We start from the raw sequence: 10,965 nt of genomic DNA, 5'->3' as shown, positions 1-10,965 counted from the left end.
CCTTGCCTTTGGCAATGTTTCTAGGAAGAAGTTGCTGTAGCTGAGGTCGAGGGGTTGCTGCCTGTATTCTTCTCAAGGGTTTTTAAAAAAAAATTTATTTTTTTTATTTTAAAGATTTTTATTTATTTATTTGACAGAGAGAGATCACAAGTAGGCAGAGAGGCAGGCAGAGAGAGAGAGAGGAGGAAGCAGGCTCCCTGCTGAGCAGAGAGCCCGATGCGGGACTCGATCCCAGGACCCTGAGATCATGACCTGAGCCGAAGGCAGCGGCTTAACCCACTGAGCCACCCAGGCGCCCTAGGCTTAATTTTTAAGAGAGCCAGCAGTCAAATGGAGTCACCATAAAAGGGAGGTTTTCAAAAATGTTTTCAAAAGGGGAATAGAAAAAATGACTGACTGCTCAGGCTTAAAGGTAAGAATAAAAATCTGCTCTTGTGTGGGAACAATAAAAGCCGGACTTGTAACATTTTGGATGATTTTGCCTATAGGTCTGTATCTGCCTGAAGTTTTTAAAGATTTTATTTATTTATTAGAGAGAGAGACAGAAGGAGCTGGGGGAGGGGCAGAGGGAGAGGGAGAAGCAGACCCCCTACTGAGCAGGGAGCCTGCTGTGGGGCTCGGGGATCATGACCTGAGCCTATGGCAGACACTCAGCTGACTGAGCCACCCAGGGGCTCTGCCTGAATGTTTTTTAAGTGAGGGAGGGGGTAATTTTTTGTTGTTCACCCAGAGAGTTCTGATTCACAGCAAAAATATCAGTGTGAGCCGTTGTTCCAGTATGGTGGGAGTAGAGCGAGGTGTGAGGGCTTAAGAAGAAAGATCTCTTTCCCTTCCCAGCTGTTGGTCTGCCTTGGCCTCATCCTAATTGCTGTATCAAGAAAACAGCTGCCTCACTGCACTTGATTTCAGGAATCCGTTCTAGCTGCCAGGCCACATCATGTTTTACTGTGAATTAATGTTACAGACTGCGGGTAATTCATTGTTTATGCACGTAAATTCTCAGTTTCCCCTTGGGGCAGTACTGCCCAGCCTTTTTTCACTTAACGGCACATGTAGAACATGAAGGTTATCGTGTGGCACACTGGGGTAGACTGTGAGGTACAAGACTGCCTGGTACAGGAGCCTCAGGGACTCCAGCTGCCCCAGGCCCCAGCTGGCTGCCCCAAGGGCTGAGGAAATTATTACCTAGGTCTGTGTGCTGTGACACACCAGTTGGGCAGGTCTGCTTTAGAGATTTCCCCAGCAACAGAATTAGCAGGAAGGTAAAGGGTGTGGTTCAAAGGCATGGCGTTCTGCAACTGGGTTCAAAGAGCTCAATGGGAGGGCCATCTCTGCTGAAGCATTGCCTGTCTGTCTTAGATCAAAGGACGAACTATCCGAGTGGATCATGTGTCTAACTATCGAGCTCCTAAGGACTCAGAAGAAACAGATGATGTGACCAAAGAACTCCAGGAGAAGGGCTGTGGCGCTCGCACCCCCTCAGTGAGTTCAGCTGAGGGTTCTGAAGATGACAAACCCACAAAAAAACACAAAAAAGGTAAAGCGTTAAGACCCAAGAGAAGATTCTGGGTAGTCTTAGTGTTTGTTCTTCCCAGCGTTCACTGAGAGTTGATAATCAGCTCTTAAGTATGAAGGGAAAAGGGGTGGGAAATCTTACTTTAATTGGGAAAGGGGAAACACTAATATTACGGGCTGAATTCTGTCTCCTCAAATTCGTATGCTGAAGTGCTAATCGCTCAGTACCTCTGAATGTGACTGTATTTGGAGGCAGCATCTTTAAGACGGTAATTAAGGGTGAGAATTGCCTTATACAGCAACTTGACATATCAAGGGGGACAGCCATCCAAGTTGGCTTCTCAGAGACACTTTCTGGAAGTGTAGAGTGTGACTGCTTCACACGGGTGCCAACAGGCTTTCCTTTTGCACACCCTCACTCTCCTGCATCTTCCTCTTATTCGTTGTGCCCCTTTTTCCTCCAGACAAAAAGGAAAAAAAGAGAAGAAAGAAAGACAAAGAGAAGACTGACCGGGAGGTACAGGCAGAGCAGCCGCCCTCCTCTTCACCACCCAGAAACCAGCTGGTAAAGGAAGAGGATGACCCTGACTCTACAAAGCACAGCAGCAAGAACTCAGAGAAGAGCCAGAAGTCAGAGCTCAGGGAGCTGCGAAAGCACCAGCCCAGCTCTCCCGAGGTCAGGGCGACCTGCCGCGGTGGCGCAGAGGACCGAGAGAGGGAGCTGAAGAAAGAGAAGGTGAAGCATGAACAGAAGTCCTCAATCAGGAAGGAAGAGCGAGAGGAAAAGAACAGAGATAGAGACAGAGTTCGAAGCTCAGACACATATTCCACATGGCCCAGTGGGCGTTCTGAGGGGCGGAGTCAGAGAAGTAGAAGTAGGAGCCGAGAGAGGTCGAGCAGGCACAAGAGGGCCCGGCACTCCCGGGACCGGGAGTGCTCTAACCCCAGTGACCGCAGGCACCACTGAAGCCGCGGCCTGTCCCGCTGCCCGACAGAACTGGAAATGAACGTGCGGTTTTAAGTGCGGTCATATTCAGTTAGGCTTTTACTGTTACTGGACGTAAACTCTCCGAGGCTGAATTCTTCCAATCCCTTGAGTACTAGAGTCACTGAGAGCTGTAGTTTTAACAGCCACAGAGCCGGGAGTTTTGAGTAAATTTCTTGTTCCTGGGAATTGGCTCAGTACTTACCAGACGAGGTATCCTAGATTGGGTTTCATAAATGTGTCCCTTGAATTTACGAGCCCTGTTCATGATGAAATTGCTAGGAAAGGGGGAAATACCAAGCAGTTCTAGAATTCTAGTCTTTGTGCTAGAGGTGTGGGTGACCTTTCCATGGGCAGGTACAGCCATAGCATAGAGAAGGGGGGTTTGACTAGGTCTGGACAACTTGATATGAATGCAGTAGTGATTCTTAACACCAGGCCACTCCCTCTGCACCCCACCCTCCTTTAAAATTTTTTTTTTTAAAATGTCTCTTTTTTTTTTAACATCCATGCACCTCCTTGCTATTTATTTATTTATTTATTTAATTTTGTCAAGGTGAAATTCACATAACATCAAATTAACCATTATAAAGGGAACAATTCAGTGGCATTTAGTACATTCATGGTGCACCAAACCGCCACCCCTGTGTCGTTCTAAAACCTTTCCACCACCCCAGAATGAAACCCTGTGCCCATGAAGCAGTAACTCTCCATTCTCTCCTCCTCACCCCTGTCGACTACCAATCTGCTTTCTGTTTCTGTGGAACTACCTATTTTGGACATTTTTATTTAAGTGGAATCATACAACTTATGGGCTTTTGTGTCTGGGGTCACTTGTGTGTTTTTGAGGTTCATCCATGTTGTAGTATGGGTCAGTACTTTGTTCCTTTTTATTTTTTTAAAGATTAAAAAAAATTATTTGTGAGAGAGAGCACAAGTAGGGGGAGTGGTAGGCAGAGGGAGAGGGAGAAGCAGGCTTCACGCTGAGCAAGAATCGATCCCATGATCCTGGGATCATGACCTGAGCTGAAGACAGACGCCTAATCAACTGAGCCACCCAGATGTCCCAATACTTTGTTCCTTTTTATGTCTGAATAATATCCCACTGTATGGATAGACCGCATTTTGTTTATCCATTCCTCAGTGGATGGTCATTTGGGTTTGTTTATGCCTTTTGGCTCGCCAGCTCCTTTTCCACGTTTGTGACATACCAGCCCACCCATGGGCCAAGTTTCCTTTTCAAGTAGCCGTCATTGCTGAGATAGGAATGTTTTGTCAGCTTATTGCATATCTCTCTGGTCTCCTTGGCAGTTTTTTTTCTCATCTGGAGAGTCTTGTCCTTTTATTTTATCAATCAGTCCCTTAGGAGTTAGGTAGGAATTCGTTCACAGGACCTTGGCACCACTGCTGAATCACTAAAATGGAGCTTCTGACCCTTCAGAACAAAGGAACAGAGCTTTAGTGAGCACATTAAATTAGTTGACCTCATATCTTAGTTTGAATCCAAGGTTAGATGTGTGAGAGATTATTTTTTAGGAGAAAATGCCCATGAAAGAAGATGGGAAAGGGGGTTGGGAGAGTCTGGGAAAGCAGTCAGACTCCGAGAGAGGACTAACCTTTGGAGAAGTGGGAAGGCAGGAAGGAAGGTTGGGGAGGAAAAGTCTCAGACCGCTGTGGAGTTCTGAGAATGTGTCAGCAAGACCAATGATACGGTGAGTCCTTGAGCCAAAGCCCCTGTCAGGAGGAGTCCCACTAGATCCGCCTGGGGCAGCAGGAGTCCTTGGTGTTGGGCCTTCATCAGCCGTGTGGCACTGTGTTTATGTGTCCATTGTGCTGGTTTTGTGGTAACCACGGACAAAGGACCTGGCTCAGTCATTTTGTCTGCTGGGCAGTTTAGTGCTTCTTCCATAGTGGATGCCCTGATGGCTGTTAGCATGGGATACAGAAATGTTCACACTCTGCCTCCTCCCGCATGTCAGTCCGCTGTCTTTACACCAGCCCTCCTTGTCTCTGATCTTCAGCCCCGGTCCTTCCAGTCTCCCGATGAGATGGCCAGGCCATTGGCCACTGCCCAGGAGTCTGTGTATATCCAATGAATATTCTCACTTTAGGCCAGTTCTTTTACACCAAGTCAGTTGCACTTCTAGAGGTTCTGTCCATTGGAAAATTTCCTTTTCCACCCCCGAATGTGGCTGTAATGCAGATACCATTCCTCTTCGTTTTGTGCCCACATACTGAGCTGACCCACCTGGAAACTAAGCTCAAGCTGTTTTCTGCCTCAACTAGTCATGGAGGAACCCCCATTTGGCTATAGGTGCAAAGGTACAGGGGCTACCTTTTTCTGCATCTTTTAGGTTCTTAATGGTCGCACTGATCTACTGTCTCTCCTGAGATGTAATAGTGTTTTGATTTATGTATTAGTTAGTGTTATACCAGGAAAACAACCAGTAGGTTATATGTATCCTGCTCTAAGCCAATTCCTAATGAGAAAGCATATAGGCATACCTCGTTTTATTGCTCTTTGCTTAATTTTGCTTCATAGATAACTGGTTTTTGTTGTTATTTTTTTCTTTTTCTTTCTTTCTTTTTTTTTAAACAAATTTAAGGGTTTGTGACAACGCTGTGTTGAATTAGTCTCAGTGTCATTTTGCCAATAGCATTTTCTCACTTTGTTTCTGTCAGATTTCAGTAATCGCAATATTTCAAAATTTTCATTATTATTACATTTGTTAGGGTGATCTGTGATTAGTGGTTATGATTCACCGAAGGCTTAGATGGTGGTTAGTATTTTTTAGCAATAAAGTATTTTTAAATTAAGGTATGCTCATTGTTTTTGTTTAACACATAATGCTGTTGCATACTTAATAGACTACAGTATAGTGTAAACAAGTTTTATATACACTGGGAAATGAAGAGATACAAGTGACTTGCTTTATTGTGGTCTGAAACTGAACCCCTCATAGCTCTGAGGTGTGCCTGTGTGTGTGTGTGTGTGTGTGTGTGTGTGTGCGTGTGTGTGTGTGTGCGTATGGCAAGGAATTGAATTACACAGTTATGGGAACTGGTTAGGCAAGTCTGAAATTTTATAGGGCAGACTGACAGGCTGAATGCTTTGGCAGGAGCTGAAACTGCAGTCCACAGGCAGAATTTCATCAGGAAAATCACAGTTTTGCTATTAAGTTCTTTGACTGACTAGGTAAGGCCTACCCTGATTATCAAGGATAATCTCCTTTACTTAAAATCAACCAGTGGTAGATGGTAATCACATCTATGAAATACTTCCATAGCACACCTAGATTGATGTTTGATTGACTACTTGGGTCCTATAGCCTGAGCCAAGTTGACCCAGAAACGCAACCATCTCAATTTACTCTTGTCCCTGGTGGAGGGGATCTGTTTCAGAGGTTTGACTTTGCCCGCTGTGACAGCTCTTGCCCTGCAGGCCCAGGATCCACGTGGGCATTACTCTCAAGTGCCAACTCAATTCTTCTTACACCCTTGAGGAGTAGGATATGACCACTAGGTAGTTCTGCAGGCCCCCTGTGAATCTTGTTTCAGGTCAGGACTGCAGTCATTACTCAGCCCTGAATTCCCCAGGGCTATGATCACGCTTCAGGTCTGTAGGTATAATGTCAGCTTCAATCTTGAGTCCATATTCCTCGAATGTCTGGCTATTCTTCCCCATGTATTTACATGGAAGTAAATGGCTCTAGTACTTGGTGGAGTGGGGCAGAATTCATTGTCCTTCCTTCTAGGGACCCAGCTACCTCTTCCAGGTCAGAAAACAGCTGAAGTCTGAAACTGAGCAAGGAATTAGGACTTTTTATTGGGGAAAACCTCCCTTAAACCCCTGTTCCTGCCCTGTTTTCCTTTCTCAGCTTGTAGATTTTGATACCCTTGCTGGCTGTCCCATCTGTGTTATTCATAGGGACACATCATCCATCTGCCATCTTCCTTGGCTGCCTCTCAGGCCTTGTGGTTTGTTTTAGTATTTGGGGCCTCCTGGCTTCTGGTGGGTAGCAGCTCCACCTGGTCTTTCTTTCTCCGGACCCTGATGGTCTCTTACTGCCATCCCTGGCCTACAGAGGGGGTCACCTTTGAATAGTGCTACCTGTGCCCCTTTTCCCACTGCCTTCCTGATGGCCTTGGTAAAGGAGGTGTCCTCTGCCTCCCGCCATGCCCCCCACCGCCGCCTACCACCATGGAATACTACCCTCTCATGGGGTTTTTGATCTCATGCAATCTATCCACTGCACCATGTCTGCTTCCCTCTGCCTTTCCATTCCTTCTGCTGTTGGTCAGGCCAGCTCAGGGGTTAAGACTTTGCTCAGTAGTAGCCATCACTTTCTCCAGGCCTTTAAGAACCAACCACCTTAGTAGAAACTTTGTACCCCCTGAGGATCTTTGCCGGGGGATTAAATCTGTATTCTGAGAATGTGTTCTCAAGTCTATGAATTTTTGCTTTTCAGCCCCCTTTTGATATAGCGCCCTTGCAGTCCAACCTAGTGCTTCCTTGGCTCCTGTCAGTACCTGTCAGCTAATTCTTGCAGCTCTTTGGTGTATACTTTCTTCTCTTAGTTCGGCTAACAACTAATGCGGCCAGGTTATGCTGGGATTTACTCCTAGTTATGAGCTTTGTAACCAGGAGAGGGGCCAGGGACAGCTTCTTGGAGGGGGGTGCGAGTTGCCTCATCGGAGCAGGCTCTGCGGCATCTTCCAGCCCAGAGGAGATGCTAGCTGTTAGGAGAGAAGAGTGGTCCCCTCTGCAAACTGAAGCCCAGGTGGGGGTCGCAGAGCCAACACCCTGAGGAGTGTCTGGCCAGATGTTCCCACTCCATGTCTCAGGATCCCAGGATTTTCCAACCACGTGGAATCCTGTGGCCCTGACTTGCACAAAGCAGACGCGCCACATATTAAATATTGAGGATCCAATCTCCCTTGAGTTGGGCCTCTCCATTATGTTCTCTCTTGGTCTGCTCCTCCACTGCAGGAGAAAGGGGCTTTGTGACGTCCGCAGAAGCCCTCTGGCTCTCAAACTTGGTCTTTAGCCACTTATTAACTGTCTTTCATTTCCATTCCCTCGGCTACAGTGTGTCCAGTACAACTCCACAGTGTCCAGCCATCCCCACCGTCTCTCTAGGCCTTATTCTTCTCCTGTGTTTCGAAAATCTGAATCACCACATCTGCCAGGCCATTCGCCCAGGGTTCCCAGGTCATCTCCAGAGAAATCTTTAGTAGTTGGACTGCCGTCCCATGCCTGAGACTATCTGTGCCCAACACCTCCATCAGGACAGTGTCCGTCTTGTCCACCAGGCAATGCCTGGTGCTGTCCCCGACCCCATCTTATCACAGCCTGTTTTCTTGGACCACCACTGGTACCACTCATGCTAGATTGGGTTCTTCGAGGAGCAGGTGCCAAAATGGGATTAGGCACAGAAGAGGTTTTCTAGGGAAAATGCTTGTGAGAGAAAATGGGTGGGGGCCAGAGGAGTCCAGGAGAGCTGCCAAACAGACTAGATGCAGGTCTAAATCCTGTGGAGGAGAGCAGGAAGGACAGAGGGCTGCGTAGGAAAGATCTTGGAATGTGTGGTGCAGTTCTAAGAACATCTGGCAAAGCAAATGCGTCTGTTGGAAGAGGCAGGCTGCTGTGGGTCACAAGCATTCTTGCACATTCTTAGTGAGTGTTTTTAAAGCAAGGCTTATGGATCTCCTAATACTGAGCCATTTCTGTAGGGCAAGATGACCACAGTGTGACTGACTACTGTTCAACTGCGTGCTGCCCAGGGGAGGGGCACCGGTTGGTTTGCTCATTTCTCAAAAAGCCCCAGGCCCTTGAGTCCGGGCTCCTCAGCTGTCATGCAACCCACCTCGTGGGTGGCATCCACCCGAGCCCACTACATTGTCCTGTGGGACTTGGGACAGGGAAACTGGCAACACTATGCCAGTACTCCTGATGCTGTTTGCTGTGCTGTAATAAACTGTCTTCTTCTAACCCATTAAGTCTCATGTCTACTTTCCACACCTGTGATGTGGACAGGCCTAATCCTTGCTGTCCTTTGTGAGGCTGGAGGAGTTCTCTGGGAGCATCCCTGACTCCAAGTCGCCTGTGAAGGGAGTCCTGTGTCTCACAGGAATGGGCTGTCTTAATATCCCTGCCACATGCAGTCACTGACTGAGAGCAGCCTGTGGGAAGTCTGGCCTGGGTGGAAATGCAGGGCTAAGGGATTGCAGCAGCAGCAGCACCATTGGATTTCAGAGCTCAGCAGCTGTGGCTGTTCATCACTCATGCTCCTGGCAGTCAGAAATCTGAGAGGCACACATACACCCTGTACCAGGCCAAGCCTGAAAGACCCAGTTAGCAAATGGTTTCAGTGGATCATTGGGAACAGTGAATGTTTAACTGTTCCTTTCATGGATTCACTTCACAAGAGACAGTTGGAATTCATTGGTGGACAAATTTCCAGTGATCTCAAGGCTAAACAGCCACATTGAATGAAGTGCTGACTAAGGATGTTTTCCGGTTCTTGCCACAGCAGGATTTCTTTCATGGTGGCCTAATTACCACCCTAGTCCGTCTGTCCGTCCCTTTTTGCTTCCTCGAACCTATTGGGGCATGTACCTAATAAGTATCTATCTCAGCAGTTTATGGACTCATTGGGTCCTAAATTGGAGATAATCCTTATCTGGTACAGGACATCCCTTCTGTAAACATGTTTTGAAGCTCTTTGAAAGGAATAACCTGGTCATTGTCTAAGTGGGCTTCTAGTGAAGTGTAAAGTGCTCTGCTCTGTGCTGTTAGGACCAAAGAATAAAGTTAAATGTTTCCTGATGTCTTCTATTTTATCTGAAAATGTAAACTTAGAAGACATAATTTTGGGTGTGATTATTTGCACTAGAAGGGTTTAACCTAGCGTTCTTCCTTTACTAAATAAGTGGCTCCTGATTCCTGCAAGTGTTACTGGAAACTGCGTCATAAAATAGATAAGAGCAGGTCATAGTTTTCAGTAGGAAATAATCAACAATTACATTTACGATAAGCATTTGCTATTCTACAAATTAAGTATGACCAAGTATGTTATCAAAGATACATTGGTCCCTAGATAAATCATTAAAAATACTGAAGTGTTGTGCCATATCCTATAAAGGGGCAAAACCATACGACATAAGTTAATTGTTACTCTAAAGTAACATGTGAAAAAAAAGGTTTGAGTAAAGCATATGTGTATCATGCAGATATATGGCTGTTGTGATTACACACTTAATTTAAGGCTAGTGTACTTCCTACAATGAAGTTCAGTCAAAAATGTGACTACTTTTTGCCAGCTTAGGGTTGGTTTAGAAGAATACTTTGGGGATGATTGGAGATGACTTAGCTTCTTTAAAGAAGCCATTTAAAAAAGTCTGAACTGATGTTTTCCTTTTCATCATGCTTTGTAAGAACCTGAGGTATTAGATATCATTCCATTTGGCTCAAGTAGCTTAAAAAGTGATGTCAATGATGATTATGATGTTTCTTCAGGAGAAAGGCATTTATTAGCAAGTAGATAACAACAGCAAAAACCTTCACAATTATTAAAGTAAATCTCTTTTTTGGATTTTTTTAATTAGTATGCCAGATGAGTACCAAATCGTAAAGTATACTCTGGCTGTTGTCAGAGCGTACATCTTATTTTGCAGCTGGTTTTGCTTGTATTTCTATTTGTTTAGGTTGCCACTATCCTTATCGTTTTCAGTGGCTGAAATTGTTAATACACTGTCCAGTTCCTCCTGCTTGGATGGTTTTAATTTTGCATCATAATACTATTATGAACATTTTTATACAGAGTCCTTTTAAAATTTTTCTTTTTGTATTATTCCCTCGGACCACATTCCCCAGTGGGGAGTTACCAGATCCAAAAGTGCAGACAGAACCATAGCTTGCCTTATTGTTAGATTGCTTTCCAGAAAGAACAAATTTGTGGAATCATCAGCACTGCAGAGCTTAAATACAATTTTCCCACTACATTCTGGACAACACTGGATTCTATCATTTTTTAATTATTTTTATTATTTTTTTCTTCTCTGGAAGGTATATTGTGATAACTTCAGGTTATTCTAATCTGCATTTGCTTTCATTGCAAGTGAAGCTATGCATTTTTACTTTTAGTGCTTTCATCTATTTCTTTACATTTGGATGGTTCCATTTTCAAGAAGTGTAGCTACTAGCTCAAACATGCTTAGTGTATTTTGGCCAGCAGGCTTTGAATCACTATGGTAGGCATCTTTCCTTCCATTGTGGTTCTTTTTTTTTTTTTTTTTTTTAGATTTTTTTTTTTTTTTTTACAGAGAGAAATCACAAGTAGTCGGAGAGGCAGGCAGAGAGAGAGAGGGAAGCAGGCTCCCTGCTGAGCAGAGAGCCCGATGCGGGACTCGATCCCAGGACCCTGAGATCATGACCTGGGCCGAAGGCAGCGGCTTAACCCACT

General features: G+C 45.3%; 1 protein-coding gene across 1 annotated transcript in view; it reads left to right on the top strand.

Moving 5' to 3' along the window:
- Window positions 1-5,317, top strand: part of RBMX2 (RNA binding motif protein X-linked 2) — a 13,149-nt gene extending 7,832 nt beyond the window's left edge. Inside the window, 3 exon segments of the mRNA XM_059384893.1 lie at window positions 1,360-1,537; window positions 1,980-2,326; window positions 2,328-5,317. Of these exon segments, the coding sequence (XP_059240876.1) occupies window positions 1,360-1,537; window positions 1,980-2,326; window positions 2,328-2,522 (720 nt within the window). The 3' untranslated portion in view covers window positions 2,523-5,317.
- The last annotated feature ends 5,648 nt before the right edge of the window (window positions 5,318-10,965 follow it).

The sequence above is a fragment of the Mustela nigripes genome, chromosome X (genome assembly GCF_022355385.1).
Source record: "Mustela nigripes isolate SB6536 chromosome X, MUSNIG.SB6536, whole genome shotgun sequence".
NCBI lineage: Eukaryota > Metazoa > Chordata > Mammalia > Carnivora > Mustelidae > Mustela > Mustela nigripes.
This window is presented reverse-complemented; position numbering and strand designations above follow the sequence as displayed.